Genomic DNA, 22,321 nt, shown 5'->3' with positions numbered 1-22,321 from the left:
CTAAGCTTATTACAGTAAGCATATCCCATTCAAAATAAATTCTTTAGTCAGGATCAAAGTATCATACATTTATTATGTACTCTTTAATTAACATTTGTTTTCTGTTTAAATTGATTTTGACTAATGAAATTATTTGATTCTTATTAACATCCTTAACTTTTTGCCGGATATATTTTTTTGCCATTCCTCACCACAAACCCTTTCGGCCGGGGATACCAATTCATCGAATTTGCTTGTTTTTCAGGTATTTGAAAGATGAGAAGCGTTGACCTAATCAAGCATACCTTGTTCAGATGTAGTGTCTGGCAGGCAGGAAAGATTTTACCAGCTGCAAACCTAAAGTTCTCAACTCTTGCTAAAAGACAGGCTTTGTTCAGCATACATAATTCAGGCTACAATGCTCCTAGCACAGACTCTATGCCTGTGAGTCCATGTCAGCATAACAAACACTGCTTGTATTTAGTGTCACATCGTACAATGGCTGGACATTCTCACTGGGCAAATATAAGACATACGAAAGGGGCGGCTGATGCCAAGCATGCTGCGAATGTTCAGATGTTTGTTAAACTAATGAAAGGAGCCATCTCTGGTATGTACTGAAAAAGTATCTGGATTTAAATCAAAAGACTTCTTAATTGGTAAAAATAATTCTTGGTTATGGATTATAGATTATTGATAGAAAATGAAAAATGATTTTAATTAATTAATTGGTAAATAAAAGACACTGTTTTTATGTAAAATGATTCGTACAGACAGCAGAAGTTGTTGGGAAAACCTTTCATCTGAATTGTCTTCTGGATGTACAGTTTTTATGAAGAATAGGGTGTTGCAGGGGTAGAATATCAGATTTTTGATTGCTTAAATTGTTGCAAGTTCAGGTGATAAAATAACTTGGATGTAGTCACCACAATACATTGTGACAGCCCTAGTACAAAGCGCTCTTCAATCCACCAAAATGTGTAACAGCTTTTATTTTAATGAAGATAAGGAATAGGCCTTTTTTAATGGACTAGCATCTTTTGGTATAGAGTCAGTTATCCTAAATGTCAAGGTCTCTGGTCGGATATAAATTATTAGGACTGGGACGATTACTCGATTAATCGAATCCGATGCGATTACTAGGTTGAACCGGTTTCAATTTTGCAAAACCGCTGATCGCTCTCGAACAATAAACATCACAAATCATACGTTATCTTTATACATTTCTTTGACCAGCACATAGACCCGCAGTATATTTCCGCTAAAACACCTCAGCTTGAACATAATCAATAGTCTTGGATTTGCTTGTTGTGATATATCTAAAAATACACCAAAATATGACTGATTAATTATCACACTGCTTCCAAAACGACAAGTCCATAAGTTTCTAATGAAGTCATCTGCTGGAAGTACCTTTATAAGGTCGTCAGTAAAGAAAAAAACATTTCAAATATGGCGGCCGATTAACAGGTTCAGTTCGATTTCATACAAATGATTAATCGGTTTCAAAATTTTGAAATCGTCCCAGTCCTAGATATTATATAGAAAAGATAGCTTTTGGTTTTAAGGGACCCAAAGGTTTTGGCCACTTTGAACTAATTCCCACCCAGTCACAGTTTTTCTCTCTGATCACTTTCTTATGTCACTTTATATTGTTTTATGTTATCCACTATACATACCTCTGCTACGGTACCCCTGCCCCAGTTTCAGACTTCTTCAAGCACCTCTCTGTTTTAGTTTTCTCTCCATATTGGTTCTTTGTTGTATTCCCCAACTCTAGAAAGTTAAAAGTACCAGTCTTTTTCTAATGTATCAAGTCTTCCAGTTTATTTACAATTACATACACCTCTGTATAGGCAAACATTTTGGAATAGCTGAGCATTTTGTCCTTGCAACAGCTCTTGTGTAGATTTGTAAATTCATTTTCCTTCTAATTTTGCAGATGGCGGTTCCAACCCAGAGACTAACAGTAAGTTAGCATCAATACTAGAAAGAATGAAGAGTGTTAACATAGCTAAAGCCGATATAAAGAGATATCTTGAAAATGCAGTAAGTCTAGTTTCAGTTTTCTTTTCACATTCTTTTGAAGTGATTGTTTTTACCAGATTGATTTCCTATTGTGAATAACTTCAAATGTTTAAGAGAAAATTCTTCATTTTAACTTGACCATATGCAGTGCACAAGATGACCAATCAAGAGGTCACAGCTAAGGTATGTTGGTGAGGCAGTGCTGTTGGGAATTTTAAGACAAACAGGAAGACTATGTTACTAAGGTCTATAGAAATCTGTTGCAAAATGGTTTTCAACCCAGTTTAGAAAAATATAGTAGCTGTAGATGTAAACATCTGGTTTTTATTTTGATGTTTGCATCACAATTTCACAAAATTACGAAAGACCCGTGGTGACATTTCAACTTCATTATTTCACGCTTTCTGCTTCATGATTTCACGATTTCCACTTCATGAATTCACGAATTCACGATTTCTGCTTCCTGATTTCACAATTTCCACTTCATGAATTCACGATTTCACCATTAAACTTCACGATTTCACGATTTCACCATTAAATTTCACGATTTCACGATTTCCACTTCAAGAATTCACGATTTCATAATTATATACAATTCCAACTTTTCGCGATTTTATTAGTCACATGACTTATGTATGACGTAGAAAACCGCGGGTGATATTCGCTACATGTAAGATGGCGTGTTATATAATTGTACAACCAGGTGTAGGTACTGAAAATGAAAACTGGCCGAAAATGCCTCAACTGATGAGGAAATAGACTTACAAACAATACTTTTAGAATGCATTATTGCTTAAAATGTGAAATTGTTCCAGTCCCTTTTTTCGGTTTTAGTAAGCTCCCCATCTTTGTGCTATTAAATGAAAAGCGATGCATCTTATTCACATGTAAGCTATTGCCACCTGCTGTGTAAATGGTATGCAAACTGAGTAGATCAAGAGTACGGCCTTACCACGAGGGCCGTTTGAAACGTAAAAAAGCGGCTTAGACGTTACAGGCGTGGAAAGGATAATACAAAATATAAATTCAATCCATGCAAGCATTCTCTTTTAAATGAACAGAAACCAATGTGTCTATGGACGGAAAGACGGATTCCAAAATAACGGACTGACCGATGGACAACTGCAAGGCTTAATGCTCCGTCGCCGTAAATGGCGTGGGCATAATAAACATACTTACATATTTTGGAATTGTCTAAAACAGTAAAGCTACTTGGGCATCTTATTTTGTTCATACATGTTTTAGTGTTGAAAGTATCCAATACTGTGTTGGTACAGGCACCAATATCCCTCCCCAACCCCTACACACACGTATGCAGGAGTATAAACTCATCTTCTGTAACCCAGACCATTCATTACGTTTACACTTCATTGAATGGAGAGTAACGGAATGGATTGGCCAAGTAGAACAAGTGAAATCAAGAAATCATGAAATCGTGAAGTTTAATGGTGAAATCGTGAATTCAAGAAGTGGAAATCGTGAAATCAAGAAATCGTGAAGTTTTTTTCGTGAAATCGTGAATTCGTGAAGTGGAAATCGTGAAATCAGGAAGCAGAAATCGTGAATTCATGAAATGGAAATCGTGAAATCAAGAAATCGTGTAATCAAGAAATCGTGAAGTTTTTTTTCGTGAAATCGTGAATTCGTGAAGTGGAAATCGTGAAATCAGGAAGCAGAAATCGTGAATTCATGAAGTGGAAATCGTGAAATCATGAAGCAGAAATCGTGAAATCATGAAGTTGAAATGTCACCACGGGTCTTTCGTACAAAATACATTAACTTATTGCTTAAATGTGGGAACAGTTTGCTCTATGCACTGTATAAAGAGTAACTGAAGTGGTTACTCTAGTAAATGAAAGCTAGTGTTTGTGTTTAGTCAAAATCTCAGGCCACACCTTCACGTCAGAAGTCATACAGTTGAAATTTATTTACATCACCATGATATAAATTTACTATGAAGTTTAAAGATTATGGTGTAGAACTGAAGTCAGTTTAAACTGTGAGCACTCGCACAAAAAAATATATTTGAGTCTTATTGTTTTCATTTCTTTTTCCATTTTGTAACAGACAAAGAAAGCTGGTTCATCGCAGACATTTTACTTTGAAGTGAGAGGTCCTAGGGGAGCAATATTTGTGCTTGAAGTTGAGTCAGAAAATTTCAAACTTTCACGGGACTTGTTGAATGCATCAATGAAGAAAACCAAGTAAGTACATAAAATGTATCAAGATAACCTTTCCTCGTCCTTAGCTTCTGTATCTATATCACTATAATTCCATGAATTGAAAACAAAGTGATGTACTCACCCTGAATGTGCTCACCCTGAAAGCCATTTGCATTTTCCCATCAGGCATTGTGTTCAGATAGACATTTAGTTTCTTTCTGGTACATGTAAGGAAACTTTTTGTGCTTCTATTTTTAAAGGTCTTGTTACATAACCAGTGTCTTTCAAAATCACATACAGTAAAGACTGTCTACAGAATTTCTAAAAGGTCATTATAGACAGGTAGTCTCTATACACAATCTGACTAGGAGAGGTCTTGGTTTTAGGCAAATAACCAAATGATATAGAGAATAATAGGTTAGTGCCGTAGATGAGAAAGTTTATCTGGCGAGGTGCAGGAGGTTATCGGGTGAGCCGAAGGCGAACCTGATAATGTCCGGGGCCGAGCCAGATAAACTTTCTCCATCTTAGGCACTAACCTATTATTCTATTTATCTTGTCATTACTTCATTTTCCGATATTTGGCAATTTATTTTACAAAAATAAGTGTGCGACAACTGTTTTAATGACGTCATATTCGTAATGACATCACTTATATAATGACGTAATCACCGACAAAATCGCAATAACTTCTTTGTTTTTGAATAAAAACTCATTATTTGACCACTCATTTTCTTAGTTCGGACATTTCCAACACAGTGGTGATGGTTACATCGCAAAATGTCTTATGACAACAATATCGACCATAAGGTCACATGATCAACTGACCATATATCACTGGTCACGTGTCAACTGACGGTATATCAAGAAAGATATACGGCATCCTGATATGGGGTCGAAAATACTGCAAGTGACAGGGTAAAATACAGTCATGTTCTAGTTAGCATTTTATTTAGGATCTTTAAACACTCTGATAAAACATGGAATATTTTAATGACCTTTTAAAGTATAGTTTAATATATATAATATAATCTGATTTAAAGTTCATTTAAAGTTCTGGAGAAGTTTTCTTCTTTAGAGAGGGTGGGTCAAAAATGGTTGTTATAAAGGTTTAAAGTCATGGTCTGGGGCAAAAAAAGTTAAGGTCGCCGTACACATCAGACAGGGGGTCACTAGAAACAAGCAATTTTAATGTGAAAAGAATCGTGGAGGGAATAAAAAGGTCGTGGTAGACAGAAAGTCGTTGAAATGAAGGGGCCGCTAAGGCAGTCTTAACTGTATTTGTAACTCGTAAAAATTAAACATTTTGTTCTATATTTCATTTTATATGACCGTTTTTGTAAAGGAATAAACTAACTTTTGTGAGCTTACCTGAAGAAAGTCACACAAGCTATTGTTACATCCTCACAGCATCAGCATCACATGAAGACACATTAATTTTCTTGGTTATTATTCATCACAACTGAATGAAACTTTGTATATACCTTCTCCATGATAATTCCTTCTCAATGGCATTATGTTCCATAACATTTACTGTAATTTTGATGAATTTATGTTCCATTTTGGTCTTAACTACTTTTTGCACAACCCCTGACCATTCCCCCCTGAAACTTTTACGAATGGCATTTAAATATACCACTGTTGGTATGTCTGTTCTTCCAAATTTATGTTTTGCTTATTTTAAGAAGTATTTGACCAAGAGTCATCAGACATCATAGGTTGGTTATTCAGTATGTGAAGTTGAGAACTTTTGGATATTTTGAGATTTCACCAAGGAAGAGAAGACTTATATCTCTTGACGTAGTCAAAAATTCGTTTATGGGTTTAACATGTCACTGACACATTTTCAGATCATATAGAGACTTTCCAGCTTTGATTGTGGAAGAAGACACCAGGTGCCCCTCTGTGCATTATTTCATCACATGCAGGCACCTGGGTAGGACCACCAACCTTCTGTAAGTCAGCAGGATGGCTTCCTCACATGAAGAATTCAAATTCCAGAGTGAGGCTCTAACCCACATTTCTGAGGGGCAAGTGATTTGGAGTCCGCAACCTTTACCACTGTGCCATGGTGGCCCTTAGTGAAAAACGTCCATCCGCTGGTCCCAGTTTGTGTTATGGATAGAGAAAATGCCCTTTTGATTTAGCAAAAAGATGTGAAGTTTGTGTTGCTCATTTGTATCTGAAGGACACTTTGGTCTTCAGTCCTGAAAATTCATAGAATGATTGCATGTTGTGAGTAGAAGACCCCAAATTTTTTGGGGTCAGCAGGTCAAAGTGACCTTGAGACTGATGACTATAACTGAAGAATACTTTTGCACAGAAAGCTCCAACTTGGTTAGCTGGTAATTCCTATAATTTTGATGTTGGTAATTAAAAGGTTTTTGCTGAGGTCTTTGTGACCTTGTTTTAGAAATCTGTTTCCATCTATTACTGAAGAACACTAGTATTTGTGTCAAATCTCTCTGTCTATCTGTTGACCATGAATTTCCCACTAATAACTAAAGAATGCTTTTGCCTACAAGGGTCAAACTTCTAGGATGATTGCCTGTGGTCAGTAGGTAACCATTGTTGTTTTTGTGGTCAGTTGCTCAAAAGATAATAGGTAAGAGTAGATTTCTCGGAAGCACAGAGCACCAAAAACACAGCCCCAGAGCCACGCATTTACATAGTAGGCCCACAACAAAAAGAAGCTGTGATAGAAAAATATTTCAGACGGGTTGCTTCAAACATCCAACAAGTACATATTAAATTATGCTAAATATTGATGGAGGGGAAGGAAACGGCAAGGGTTGAAATGGGGTCGGGTTGGTATGTGTGTGTGTTGGGGGTGGCAGGGGTGGGGAGAGGAATCCGAAGGGGAAAATTGAACAAGGACCAATATACAAGGGAATGCCATGTTCTTTTAAAAACAGTCGCAGTACAATGTAAACCACAATAGCGCAGACACTCATGTACCAAAGATAAACACAAAACTACGATCAACTAAATAACATAGAAAAACGAACAAGCAACACATAAGAAAACAGTAGGGCACCGTTATAGACTCACAAGCATACAAACGTACCCACACACATAGGAAAAACAATCAAGTACCGTCTTGGGATTTTGCTGCCAAAACAAATTAGAGCCACGAAAACTTACTAAAAGTAAGGGAGAGGGGATGCAAAAAGTAGCGTAAATGCAAGGGAAAAGAGGGCAATAGGGGGAGTGGGGCGGAGGGAAAATGCTTACAACAAACAAGAAAACATACGCAACAGACAGTACAAGACAGACAAAACAACCAGGTGAAAATAGGGGCACCTCCCTGGAACAGTCAGTAACCTAAATAAAGGAAACTGGTGGTTTAAACGCGTTTCGGGCATGCCAACCTCACACTTACCCTATTTTCAACAAGTTAAACAACACAATGTAAATAAAATCCCTGCTGAGAAAGGCTCTAACATTAGTGCAAAAGTAACAGATAGATAAAGCAAAACATAAAATTAAGGTAAATTTAAGGTACAATTACACAAATGTACTCAACAACTTGTCTGAAGTCAGAGCAACATAGGTAATATAGATTTTCGGAGACTGCCACAGAGGGCATGTTTTACAAACACATCTTGTTGAATTCAATGTTAGACAAAACTACTGTATAAATTGCAGAGCTCCAGATAAGGTTTTGTGCAATTAGTAACGGTACTGCCAGATTTTCTGTGAAATTCGTAACGGTACTTACCTGACATTTTTTCTAATTAGTAACGGTACTACCAGATATTTTGTGAAATTAGTAATGGTAGTTCCAGATAACAGACAAAAATAAGCATGTCATATCATCGGTGAACAGTATCTCACTCAAATAAAAGCTGAAAGTAAAACTGTGTAAACTAAAATTACATATATTCAAATCAATTCATCGATGGAAGTCAGTTAGATTTAACATAATAATACATTGTACTAGTACGTAATGTCGTTGTTTTACAATATATGACAAAAAAATGTGTACAATATTCCAATTAATCGCACGGTTATAAAACATTTTTTGCTCTCGGACATGCTGACAATTAAACAAAGTGTCAAATACGTAACTGCGGCGCTAATTGGCTGAACACCATCAGCTGTAGTGTATCGGATAATTTGATTCGCTTCACACTTCTCGGGAAAATCTCGCAAGTACCTGAAGTAGGCCGAGCTTACATTATGCTGTTGGCGTGTGTTTCGTGTATTCCCAGTCATTTGACACTGTGCAAATTGTCAACAGTCGGGATAGCGTTGATTAGCGCAACTTGGCGCAGACATGCAATTCGGCTCGATCTTCCTTTGAAATTTGTAATACTGTAAATTCGTATCCGACCACTAACAAATTCGTAATTACGAAAATACGGCCCTTATCTGGAGCTCTGGATTGCATTTTTGATATTAATCATAAGGTTTGATTCTATTTTTGATGATATTTTATTGAAAAATGACTTTGCTAACATCACATAACTTTAGAAATTGTCTTTAGACATACATGCAAGGACAAAATGTAATGGTCCTTTTGAGGTGAGAGACTTTGGTTCATTTGGTCTTTTATATATATATATATATATAGACATTTTTTTCAACAAGTTCAAGTTTTAATCAGTTCTGATTTTTTAAACAATTGATATTTTTCAGCGGAAAAGTACAAGAAATACCATCTTTCAAAAGCTTTTTTGATATGAAAGGTATTGTCTCAGTGCCTGTAACGAAAGACATGCAGGTGTCCAACATGGATGAATACCTGGAAATAGCTATAGAAACTGGAGCAGAAGATGTTATCTTGACAAAAGATGAGAATGGAGAAGGGGATGAATACACCCTTAAGGTACTTTAGCTTTTTAAAACTTTTTAAAAGGAAAATGGTTTCCATGGTGCTATGGTCCAGGTTGCTTACCTCAAAGTGCTTACATCTAACCTGTGTGGTTTTAAGCTGCTAGTGTTTTCTTGTGAGATGTCAGCTGGCTTGGGGAAGATTGTTGGTTCTATTATATAGTGCTTGATGGTGTCTGAAATAATACCTGGAGATGCACGTAGGGTCTGCCTTCCCAAGATGGAATGGCAATGGATGACTTATAGACAGTTTCATCTTACGTTTAATGCTGATATAGCTGTCATAACAAATCTTAGCTAAATTATTTAATGACCTGTTTAAAGTGTTTGTTCAGTGTACCAATAAATACCCTTGTAATATGTGCCCCTGTGCATAATGCACAACTCCAGTTTCAGCTTAAAATCTTGGGGAAAAAACTTCAGTTAATCCAGAAGGAAGTAAAACAAGATCAGTAACAATGAAAACAAGGATAACAAAGTTATTTAATGATATACGGTAAAAGCAGTTGTGTTTTGAAAGTGAAGCATATTGTAGTATGATGTACTATGCATGTGCAGTTTAGTGTAAATTATAGGGTTAGTAAGACTTAATATGAACATTTTGGTGTTTACATTGTCTACATTATTAGCTCACCTGAGCAATGCTCAGGTGAGTTTTTGTGATTGCTCGGTGTCCGGCGTCTGTCGTCTGTCTGTCAACATTTAGCTTGTGTATGCGATAGAGGCTGTATTTTCAACTTATCTTCTTGAAATTTTGTCAGAATGATTACCTTGATAAAATCTAGGCCAAGTTCGAAAATGGGTCATCTTGGGTCAAAAACTAGGTCACTAGGTTAAATCAAAGAAAAACTTTGTATATGCGATAGAGGCTGTATTTTTAGCTTTTGTGATCGCCCTGTATCTGTGGTCCCTCATCGTCCGTCCTCTGTCCCTCATTGTCAACAATTTGACTGTTAACACTCTAGAGGTCACAATTTTGGCCCAATCTTTTTGGTCAGAATGTTACCCTCAATAAAATCTTGGACGTGTTTGATATTGGGTCATCTGGTGTCAAAAACTAGGTCACCAGGTCAAATCAAAGGAAAAGCTTGTTAACACTGTAAAGGCCACATTTATGACTGATATTCATGAAACCTGGTCAGAATGTTAATCTTGATGATCTCAAGGTCCAGTTTGAATCTGGGTCATGTAGGATTGAAAACTAGGTCACCAAGTCAAATCAAAGGAAAAGCTGGTTAAAAAAATTGACCACTGTAGAGACCACATTAATGACCATATCTTAATAAAACTTGGTCAGAATGTTAATCTTGATGATCTATAGGTCACATTCAAATCTGGGTCAGGTGGGATAAAAAACTAGGTCACTAGGTCAAATCAGAGGAAAAGCTTGTTAACACTCTAGAGGCCACATTTATGACTGTGTCTTCATAAAACTTGGTCAGAATGTTATTGATGATCTTTATGTCATGGTCGAATCTGGGTCATGTGGGGTCAAAAACCAGGTCACTGGGTCAAATCAAAGAAAAAGCTTGTTAACACTCCAGAGGCCATATTTATGACTATCTTCATGAAACTTAGTCAGAATGTTAATCTTGATGATATTTAGGTCAAGTTCAAATCTGGGTCATGTGGGGTCAAAAGCTAGGTCACCGGGGCAAATCAAAGGAAAAGCTAGTTAACACTTTAGAGGCCACATTTATGACCATATCTTAATGAATATTGATCAGAATGTTAACCTTAATGATCTTTAGGTCAGGTGAGTGATACAGGGCCTTCATGACCCTCTTGTAGTGTTATGTTGCCTGGTTAATTCAGTCCAGAAGAGTGCAACAGTTTCAAGCAGGATATTGTATGTTTGAATTCCATCTCCATGAAGTTCATAGAAGACAACTTGTCTGAAGTCATTTGACCTTAGCCTGTGATGCATGTTGAGAAGCTGTCAGTTAATTGTTCTCAGCCTGTGGTGCATGTTGGGAAGCTGTCAGTTAATTGTCCTCAGTCTGTGTTGCATGTTGGGAAGCTGTCAGTTGATTGTTCTCAGTCTGTGATGCATGTTGGGAAGCTTTCAGTTAATTGTCCTAAGCCTGTGATGCATGTTAGGGAGCTGTCAGTGAATTGTCCTCAGCCTGTGATGCATGTTGGGAAGCTGTCAATTAATTTTCCTCAGTCTGTGATGCCTGTGGGGATACTACGATTACATGTCCTCGGCCTGTGCTGCCTGTGAGGAAACTACGATTACATGTCCTCGGCCTGTGCTACCTGTGGGGAAACTATGATTACATGTCCTCGGCCTGTGCTGCCTGTGAGGAAACTATGATTACATGTCCTCGGCCTGTGCTGCCTGTGGGGAAACTATGATTACATGTCCTCGGCCTGTGCTGCCTGTTGGGAAACTATGATTACATGTCCTCGGCCTGTGCTGCCTGTGGGGAAACTATGATTACATGTCCTCGGCCTGTGCTGCCTGTGAGGAAACTATGATTACATGTCCTCGGCCTGTGCTGCCTGTTGGGAAACTATGATTACATGTCCTCGGCCTGTGCTGCCTGTGGGGAAACTATGATTACATGTCCTCAGCTTGTGCTGCCTGTGGGGAAAATATGATTACATGTCCTCAGCCTGTGATGCCTGTGGGGAAACTGTGAGTTACTTGTTCTCAGCCTGTAGGATAGCTATGAGTTACTTATCTTCAACCTGTGATGCCTGTGGGGAAGCTATGAGTTACTTGTTCTCAGCCTGTGGGGAAACTGTGAGGTACTTGTCCTCAGCTTGTGATGTCTGTGGGAAGCTGTCAGTTACTTGTCCTTAGCCTGTGTTACCTGTGGGTAGCAATGAGTTACTTGTCCTCAGCCTGTGGTGCCTGTGGGGAAGCTATGTGTTACTTGTCCTCAGCCTGTGATGCCTGTGGGGAAGCTTTGAGTTTCTTGTCCTCTGCCGATGATGCCTGTGGGGAAGCTATGGGTTACATGTCCTCAGCCTGTGTTGCCTGTGGGGAAGCTATGTGTTACTTGTCCTCAGCCTGTGATGCCTGTGGGTAGCAATGAGTTACTTGTCCTCAGCCTGTGATGTCTGTAGAGAAGATGAGTTACTTGTCCCTAGCCTGTAGGGTAGCTGTGGAGAACATATTAATACTGATGATGGAAGCACTGTTTAAGTTAACTGACAAGCATAATTTAATAGAAATGAAATAAAGATGGAGAACAGAGCTCCAGATAAGCTGCGTATTTGCGTATTTACGCAATTAAAATTGCAGAAAACCCAATTGAATTCATACAGTGTGCGTACTGAAACGCAATTAAAATTCCTAATACCCAATTCGTAAAAAATAGCTTGCGTATCGCATTTTCCTTATAACTAGAACGGGTACGAGACTTTAACGCTAGATTTGACTGACTGGTTATACGTTACTGCAGAACAGATTGCAATTTGTCGGAAAAATAACAGGACCATTCAGTCGGCTGATCGGTGTTATTTGGACGCTTTGTAAACAATTTTACGCCGATAAAATGTAAAGAGGTTGCAGAAAAAAACATTGTTGCAGCACAAACAAACAAATTAGTAGGATATTTTGCTGTTCAACAATGACAGTTATCTGTTTGTGACGATGTAGTGTCACCAATACTGGATGACATCTTTTGGGAGAATGCATATTGCGGTGACCACATCGTTCGGGATATTGTGGATGAACTGATCTCAGACTGCATTAAAAGTGAAAAAGAAAACAACAGTATGAAACATTCATTACAATTTTAAATACATTTTTGTATTAAACATTGAAGGGCGCCATTAAAATACTTAGTCAGTCCTGTTTAATGATATATACCATGTATACTGTAAGCAAAAAAATACTCAATTGTTAGTGCGAGATTGGTAAAATACCCAATTGGTTTTAGCAAATACCCAATTACTTCTGAAAAGGCTGGGTAATGATATTATTTTTACCCAATTCAAATTTCCAATACCCAATTCAGACAAAAAGTGATGGGTAAATACCCAATTGCACCAAAAGCTTATCTGGAGCTCTGTGGAGAAGGGAAGTTCAAATTACCAAATATAAACAAACAAACAAAAATTGTTGTGTAGATGCATCATAGTGTACATAAATGTTTTGGACTTGTTTTGTCTATATTTTGAGGTCTATATTTTGGGATGGTGTACCCCCTTCATTGTAGAGAGGTAAGGGAGTTCTCCCCAAAGAAAAGTTTGAAATATAGGTATGAAATGGCAGTCTTCAGTGTCTTTTGGTTCTATATTTTGAGAAAATATTCCTTTGCCAAAATATGTAGATGCAACTTTTAATGAGTATAGGTCACTTCTCAGCCAACTTGGATGGAGGGCTCAGCCCCCCCAGCCTGCCCCTTGATTTGTGCCTGCTGCTGTACATTTATCGTATTATTCACAGCCAATTGTCTGCCAGCTGTCTGACATACGTTTTTGACATTAAGATACATTAGTATTCCAGTATAGTATTATTGAAACATGGAATGAAATATTGTAAATTATAAGTCAGGAAAGTATGAATTAGTCAATCATATTAAGCTTAACTATTTGAAGAAAGAATTAGAAGAACTTGCATTAACTCTAGCATCATGTTGAATTTAAGGATTTGCTTTGGTAATAGAGATCATCATATAATTATACTGTAGGTTAAGGGACTCAGATGTCAAGATCATTGGGGTCAGAATCTGTTACACTTAATCTCCAGGTTTCCAGTTTCACTAAATCTTCTTAATCACTGTCTTGTTTTATCATCAAATTTGACAAAAAGATAAGTCAGACCGAGACCGTCTTGGATAAGGTGTGAACCGTTCAGGTCCCAGTAGGTCAAGATCATTGGTGTGGTCAGACATTTACATTTCATAGATTTTCATTTTATGACAATATTTTAGATTTCACTTTGTCTTCTATACTGTTTTCATTTAAAAAATTTCATGGGGATTTATCTTAGTATGAGGGAAGAGAGCTAGTTGTTTAGGGACCACAGAACTCAAAGTAGCCTGAGATGAATTAAGATAATTTCAGAATTCAATCCTGAATTGTTACATTTTTCTTTGTATCACTTTCTTATCTTAGTTCTTATTGTATCGTACATTGTAGTATTCCATTGCCTCACCCCATCCTTCACCCCACTTATCCTCCCAGCCAGATCCCTTATTTAATTTAAAAATGAAAAAGCCTCTTCCCACTTTCTTGTGTTTATGGATATATCTTTAAGTATCCTCCATACACACCCAACCCCTCTATCTTCCTCCACATTACACCTCTCTAAACATTTTAAACATTTTTTTTGCCGTGCACCTTCCACTTCCTGTTTTTTGTGTAGGAAGGCTTGTATTGTCTGTAAGTAGCTTCAAATCCCTTCCCTAGGAATGTAAATTGTATTATTAATACTTTGCTACATTTTTGTCAAGCCCGCTCATATCTGTCACAATGGCAGTTTGGTGAATATGCGTGCGTGAGTGTGTCCGTCCGAGTTAGTCTGGGCTGTAACTTATTCATGAATCAAGGGATTCTTAAATAACTTAGCACATATGTTTGCCTCAGTGACACAATGTGTCACATGCAAGAACCAGATTAATAGCTTAAAGGTCAAGGTCACACTTTGAGATCAAAGGTCAAAACTTTGTGCTGTTTTGCTTATCCAGGCTGTAACTCAGCCATGGATTGAGAGATTCTTCGCCGACGACTGGGTTTTGCCGGGCTAAGTATTTTCGAAACTGCATGCAACGGTGACCAATCTGTAAAAGTAGGTATATCGCACAGGTATGACGAAAATACGAGACATTTTAAGAGTAATTTATCCATTTACAACGAAAAAACTAAGGGGCGGTAGGCAAATACGTGTTTTTTAGTGAATATTTCCTGAATGTTAGAAAAAAATACAAATGATACGAAAATTTCTATACATCCCCATCAAAGCGCGTTCATTGTAGGTCATCCTCGGCCAATTCTCAATAACAAAGCTTTAAAAATGAAAAAACTGCGAAGGAAAACATTAGCTTGACCGATAAAAACAACCGCAAAAAGCGCCCTGCTCGCACGTAATTATACCACCGGTCAACGCTTACGTTGAGACTCGGTGGTTACGTTTTTCATAAATTTTACATGCGCCGAAAAGTTCCCGCGCGTCAGAATTTGCACGGACTTTTGTCTGCAGCATGCATTTCTCGATTTCTTGCATGCACATGTAGCCGCCTCGTATATTGCGAGTTATGTCTTATACGAGTATTGGTGGGTTAAAGTCGGGATAGGGACGAGTGGACCTCTCTGTATGCTCATCCGATCGGACGCGTGGATTTTACCTCGTAACTTTACCAAATGCAGAAATTACATCCCTCAAAATAACCTGGATTGACTGGAATTTACCCGCGAATCGTAAAGATATCAAAACGTCATACCAGTAATTTTCCATTCCACGAACACGTGCGACCTATCGTAATAATAATATCTAATTTAGGCTAGATCGCCGTTACTTTTGTTTATCGACACGTACACAAAAAACGCGCGTAGTGCATTCATTTTTTAATATAATCGCTTCAAATGTTCAACACCGCTTGAGAAGTAATACAGTTTGAATTCTATAACGATTTTAATAAGATATCGACAGAAATTTAGGCAAAAGTCTGTAAAAACGATCGAATTTTCATACATTTATTTGTAAAATATTTCAAACAGCGCGATCTTAAATATTTATTTATTTCTAAAAGTAAATAAATACTACATTCTATGGTCATAAAATTCAGACTTTTGACAAGAAAGTACAAAAAACAGAATTAAAAAATCTTAAATAATAAAAAAGCGGCAGCTATTTCAATACATGAGTAAAACAATTTTTGGCAAACAGATTTCTGTGTAATGCGGCAGAATAGGTTACGTGACCTCGTGAACGTAAATAGAAATATGGTTTTAAAATAAAGCAGTATGATGTCGCTGTGGTTTTAAATAAGTTTGATAAGTAAATGAATATTTGTAGATGTATTTTTGACACGACACTATGTGAGATATTCTTCTCAAACAATAATGTAAAAAAATTTAGGGCAAATAGGTCACTTATCGTTTGACACATTTACCTGTCAGTTTATACGGGATATTGCACATTCGCTTTTAAAAAAATTAAAGAAGATACTTTTTTTACTGTTTTAAAGAACCGAGGCGGTACGATCAGACAGTGATGTGTCACATGGCGCGAAAACATGACGTAATGCCATGACAATCTCGGGCAACTTTGATCTCCACTTCAGATGCCATGATACCGACACACTTCTTTTAGCTCTTTAAGGGGGTTTTAACTGATGACGAAAACAAGGCCAGTACTTATTTTATCAACAGAATATTTACCGATAATTGTTAATGTTTTTTTCCGCTTTGAACAGGGGTGGGTTGATAATTATTTTTCGGGATTTTCGAATCCAAAGCAATCTAGATCAGATAGGGTACAAGAAAAATAATTAACAGCTGCATACTGATAAAAGGAAGCAAGATTCCTGTTTGTTTCATATTTAATGTTCGTCCCGGCAGTGCAGGACCGAATGTCCGGCCATTTTTGGCAACTTTCGTGATGTCTGGATTTTATTATACACACCTTGTAAAGAGTTCCAATTATAAAACAAGCGTCAACCACGGAAAAGTCACTTTTATAAAAAATATTGCAGTGATGATTACTCGATCCCGTTACGTACCGAAATTTACTTCAACTGTTTGTTTTAAAACATCATTTTAGAAGACCGTTTATATAACTATTCACTCACGTTTTTCATGACTTTCACGTGCGCCTAAAAGTTGCCGCGTCAAAGTTTGCACGGACTTTCACACGCATGTCTTGATTTCTACGGTTTGCACGCTTTTTATCTCCAAAGTATCAATCTTTCCACGAGGAACAGGAGGAAGATCAAGATTTCTTTCGGGGATTAACACGCCCTAATTAGGGCTGCACGGGTTAGTGCGTGAAAAATAATGTTTTTACCGCCAGCGTACAATACTTAGGACTTAGAAAGCAAACATGGTAACAAATGGAGATGGGCTTGGCTATCTGAATGTGACACTGATGGTGATCGATGGGGTCTTTGGCTACGAAAACCGGATATTGCAGGGTCTGCATTTTGTGAATGTTTTGCCAAAACATTAAAATATGGTGGCATGAAAAAACAAAAATGTTGCTAGAATTTTCAGGTAGTTTCAGTCTGAATCTTACAAAAATATGTTGAGGGTATATTGTTGAAACAAGTCCTTGACTTAGAAAAGTTACTGTTAACTGAAAATCATGCATTTTGTGCAATATAATAAGTAAATTTTTGGCACACATATAAGGGTAGAATAGGGCTGTTCTAAGCGTTCAAAATCACTAATTCTCAAGAAGCTTCCGGGAGGCTTTGCCCCCCTGGCCCCCCTACCAGGGCTTTGCCCTGGACCCACCGGGGGCCCTAGCAGCCCCCAAGCCCCCAGCAAATTTTTCAGGATTTTCAATATTCCATACTTTCACCCATGTTATCATGATGTGACCTTGCACACTTGGCATTCTTCTTGAGAATCTTAGCTCTTATTACAGAGTTATGGCCCTTGAAATAGCCAAAATAATGGATTTTTGTTTGTGATGCTCATAGCTCAAAAGTAATGAATCCTTTGCATAAAATGTTTGTTGAGGCTTTACCCCATTAAGACTGCAAACATTTGAATTATTGCCCCTTATTTGTGACAAATATACCAGTGGGGGGCACAACCTGTGTCCTACAGACACATTCTAGTTAATTTCTTATGTTCTCCTACTTACACGGAAGTTTTAAAAGAATCTGTCTATAATATGTATATGTAATAAATGCATATGCATCCACGATATTCTGTCATTTTCATGTCTGTTCTTACAAACATTTTCTTATGTTTAGACGTCACAGGTTGTGCTTGCTGTAGCTTTTGTTTCAGGTTGTATTTGAGCCATGCCATGGGAAAACCAACATAGTGGGTTTGCAACCAGCATGGATCCAGACCAGCCTGCGCATCCGCGCAGTCTGGTCAGGATCCATGCTGTTCGCTATTAGTTTCTCTAATTCCATTAGGTTTGAAAGAGAACAGCATGGATTCTGACCAGACTGCGCGGATGCGCAGGCTGGTCTGGATCCATGCTGGTCGCAAAGCCACTGTACATGTGTTGGTTTTCTCATGGCACGGCTCATTTTATGTATGTCTTACTTCCTTTTACCTCTTTCAGTTTCACTGTGATCCTCAGACAATGAAAAAGACAGCCAAAGACATTGAGGAGACATACAATCTAGAGTATTCAACATGTGAAGTGGAACTCTTTCCTCATAACTGGGTCACCATTGACTCCAAGGATGACATCGAAATTTGTACAAAAATCGCAGACAAACTTCAAAATCATCCAGAATTTGTGAACTTATTTGATAATATATCTATGCCAGACGATTGACACAAACATTTTAGGAAAATATTTTAATTTTTTTTCTGGAAGTTTTCTCCATATTTTCTAGAGTAATAGAGTGCTTTTATATTGATATTAAGAACTTCCTAAGATTTACCCTGTAAATTGCTTTTTTGTTGTAATAACAAACTAATGAGGGCATTTTCTAAATTTAGAAAATTCCCGCATAAATCTTTAAATATTGATTTACAGTTAAAAATAAAAAGTAAAAAATAGTGACACTGTGATTTTAAGGTAATGTTTATTAATGATTATTAATTTATAAATGCTCTTGTGTACACTGTAAAATATAAAATATATTTTTAATGTATGCGTTATGCAGAAAAAGGTTGATGAATATACAGATCCAGTGTTTTCTCATATTTTCTGAACCAGTTATAACAGATATCCAATAATTGTCAGTGAGTTTATTAGCTTATTTGCTTATCTCATTGTCATTAGCATATCAACTGGATTATAACATATTTAGGATTTTTGATATCTTATTGAAGTGGATATCTTTAAAAAAAAAAAACAATATTCTTGTAAAAACTGGTATTGGGAGATAAGACCTTTTAAGGTAACAGAGCCATTAATCAGCAATCTCCTTGTGATCATGTATTCTTGTATTCAAATTTTGCCTTCATGTACCTACTGTAAACGCACATATTTTCTTAGGGTCAAAATTTCACGAATTTGAAATTTTGGGTATGTTCCTAAGGTTTAATATTCCTGAAATTGTAAAAATGGTATCCTGCTCGAATTATGAATATTTATGCGAGGATTAATTTTTGTGAGATATATGGCCTCGCGAATACAGCGAAAATTAAACCCTCACGAAAATCTCTGCTTTTACAGTATAACAGAACATTGCTTATTCAGAACAACTTGAGAATGCTAAAATCAGATACAGAGAAAATGTAATGAAACAAATAATGATGATTTTTCGTCACAGATCCACTACCTCAGATGTGCCATTCTTTGAAATTCTTCAAAGTGTAAGACAAGTTGAAAAAGAAGTTACTGTTACTTACAGTGAAATCTGGCTGTAAATGCCACCATTGTAAGATCTTTATTTGCAAGTGCGATCACACCTTTGTTAAGGTAGTTCTGCATGTTTGAAAAACCGGAAGTGATGGCGTAACGTCATTTATCCGGAAAACATTGAATAAAGCCTGGATTCAGAGTACGGAAATGAAAATCAGTTTATGAATTAATGGAAACCTGTGGGTAAATTTATTCCAGTGGTACTGTTGCTATATTTCTGAAGTCAAAATATGATATTAAAACATATTACACGTGAAAAAATCAAAATAATGTCTTAAAATTAGCGTGAAATGTCCGGTTCCCTTTAATCATGGTCAAATATCACAAAAATAAGCAAACGGACCTATACATTTTATTTCACCAAATCATAGGACATGTGTTTATTTACAACTGTGAGAAGTTTCACCAAAATCTACATTGTAGAAAAAATTCTATTCGCGAAAATGTTATGAAAGTTATGATTTTCCCATACACTCCCATTATGAAATATTGCGTGAGGTCCAAATTTTACAAATCAGTCTAGCAAAAAATCAAGCACACGACCCTGTCTTTTTTATTTGCTGAATTTTTCAGGTATATTCTGAAGTTTTGAAAAATCAGAGTTTAATCAAATTCTACATTGTAGAAAAGATTTTGATCCAGACGTGCAGAACTACCTTAAGCAGACAGCTTACAGTTCAGTTTGTACAACAGTACAAGTTCAACTTAGAACAACTTTTCATTCTGGATGGCTTCTAATATTTATTCACATTTTTAGCTTGACTATTTGAAAAATAAGTAGAGTGATCCTACTCACCATGATGTTGGTGTTGGCGTCGGTGTCACACCTTGATTAATATTTTTGTACCTGTCCATATTTTGACAAAGTCTTATGAGATAAAGCTTTGACACTTTCAACACCAGTTTACCATATCACCATTTCCATAGGCAAGAGTACATAACTCCATCTAGGATTTTGGCTGAGTTATGGCCCCTTTTAACTTACAAATTTTTGTTAAGTTTTTGGTACCAGTTCATATTTTGTGTGAAGTGTTTGACATATTGCTTTCAAGCCTTTAAAACTTTTATAACGTGTTCAGTATAATAGTTTCTATCTTTAGGCAAGAGTACATAACTCTTGTCAACTATTTTGGCTGAATTATGGCCCTTTCTGGACTTGGAAATTGATTCTGTTTCGTACAAGTCCATGTTTTGTCAAAACTATTTGACATATGGCTTTTAGACTTTGAACACTTGCTTATCATCATGATTATGCCCCCACAAAATGAAGTTTGGTGGGGTGGGTATATAGGAGTGAGCTTGGTCGGTCAGTCCGTTGGTTTTCATGGTTTCGGGATGATAATTCATGAAATGCTTGACAGATTTAAATAATTTTTGGTATAAAGGTGTAACATCAGAAAATACAGGTCAAGTTTGACTTTGGGGTCAGTAGGTCAAAGGTCAAGGTCACAGTGACCCTGAACAGTTAAATGGTTTCCGGATGATAACTTGAGAACTCTTGGGCCTAGGATCATAAATTTTGGTACACAGATGTAACACCAGAAACTACAGTCAAGTTCAACTTTGGGGTCAGTAGTTCAAAGGTCAAGGCCACAGTGACCCTGAACAGTTAAACAGTTTCCGGATGGTAACTTGAGAATGCTTTGGCCTAGGATCATAGTTTCTGGTACATAGGTGCAACATCATGAAATACAGGCCAAGTTTGACTTTGAGGTCAGTAGGTCGATGATCAAGGTCACAGTGACTCGGAACAGTTAAACGGTTTCCATATGATAACTTGAGAATGCTTGGGTCTAGGATGATAAATTTTTGTAAACAGGTGTAACATGATAAAATACATATCAAGTTCGACCTTGAGATTAGTATGTCAAAGGTCAAGGTCACAATAACACAAAACAGTTAATCCGTTTCCGGATGATAACTTGAGAACACTTGGGCCTAGGATCATGAAAATTGATAGGGAGGTTGGTTATGACCAGCAGATGACCCCTAACAATTTTTAAGGTGAGTAGATAACAAGTCAAGGTCACATTTACCCGGAACATTTAAATGGTTTTCGGACAATTACTTCACAACGCTTGGGACTAGGATCACGAAACTTAATAGGGAGGTTTGTCATATCCAGCTGATGACCCATATTGATTTTGAGTTCCAAAGGTCATTTAAACCTTTTCCGGACAATAACTTGATAACGCTTGGGCCGAGGATCATGAAACTTCATAGGGAGGTTGATTATGATCTGCATTTTGAGGGCAGTAGGTCAAAGGTCAGGCAAGTTTGGCTTTGACATTGGCTTAGTTATGTGACAAGGCCATATTGTGGGGGTATAATTTGTCACTCCTATGACAACGCCAGTTTCCATTATTAGGCAAAAGTACATAACTCTGACAACTATTTTGGCTGAATTATGGCCCTTTTTGGACAAAATTGATTCAGTTTTTTGTACAAGTCAGCGTTTTGTCAAAATTATTTGACATGTGGTGGCGGCAGGTGGTTGGCGTCCAAAGCATGTCCGCTCTCTTAAGTCGAACAGTTATCCGATCTTCACCAAACTTGGTGACAATGTTTGCGAGCATAATATCTCAGCCAGGTTCAATTACCAGCCAAATCGCCCCATAACATTATTAGAGAAACAGCTTAAGTGAGTACAAACTTTCAAGTCGGCAGCTAATGCAGCAAGCCATTATAAAGATCAGAATCATAATGGATACAAATTGTATTTGTTTTTAAAATGGGGACATACTTCTGATTGCATTTAAATTGAAACCATCCTCCTGTTAATGCATTCCGTAGCAAATCAAGTAAGTATGTTTTCAGCAATAAAAGGCATAGTAACTGACTACTAGGTTTATTTTCT

General features: G+C 37.1%; 1 protein-coding gene across 1 annotated transcript; it reads left to right on the top strand.

Annotated features, from left to right (window-relative positions):
• Positions 1 to 223: 223 nt before the first annotated feature.
• On the top strand, positions 224 to 18,783 carry LOC128554768 (probable transcriptional regulatory protein TTE1135). Its single transcript, XM_053536076.1, has 5 exons — positions 224 to 589; positions 1,922 to 2,028; positions 4,075 to 4,211; positions 8,811 to 9,000; positions 18,208 to 18,783. The coding sequence occupies exons 1-5, from the start codon at positions 256 to 258 to the stop codon at positions 18,424 to 18,426; spliced, it is 987 nt and encodes a 328-aa protein (XP_053392051.1). The 5' UTR covers positions 224 to 255; the 3' UTR covers positions 18,427 to 18,783.
• The last annotated feature ends 3,538 nt before the right edge of the window (positions 18,784 to 22,321 follow it).

This window comes from Mercenaria mercenaria, unplaced genomic scaffold (assembly GCF_021730395.1).
Source record: "Mercenaria mercenaria strain notata unplaced genomic scaffold, MADL_Memer_1 contig_730, whole genome shotgun sequence".
In the NCBI taxonomy this organism is placed as follows: domain Eukaryota; kingdom Metazoa; phylum Mollusca; class Bivalvia; order Venerida; family Veneridae; genus Mercenaria; species Mercenaria mercenaria.
This window is presented reverse-complemented; position numbering and strand designations above follow the sequence as displayed.

Bases quoted from the DNA above. Each gene is read 5' to 3' on its own strand.
- LOC128554768 (XM_053536076.1), top strand. From the start codon at position 256: ATGAGAAGCGTTGACCTAATCAAGCATACCTTGTTCAGATGTAGTGTC. The intron at 590-1,921 runs GTATGTACTGAA...CTAATTTTGCAG, and splicing joins AATGAAAGGAGCCATCTCTG to ATGGCGGTTCCAACCCAGAG. The intron at 4,212-8,810 runs GTAAGTACATAA...GATATTTTTCAG, and splicing joins GCATCAATGAAGAAAACCAA to CGGAAAAGTACAAGAAATAC.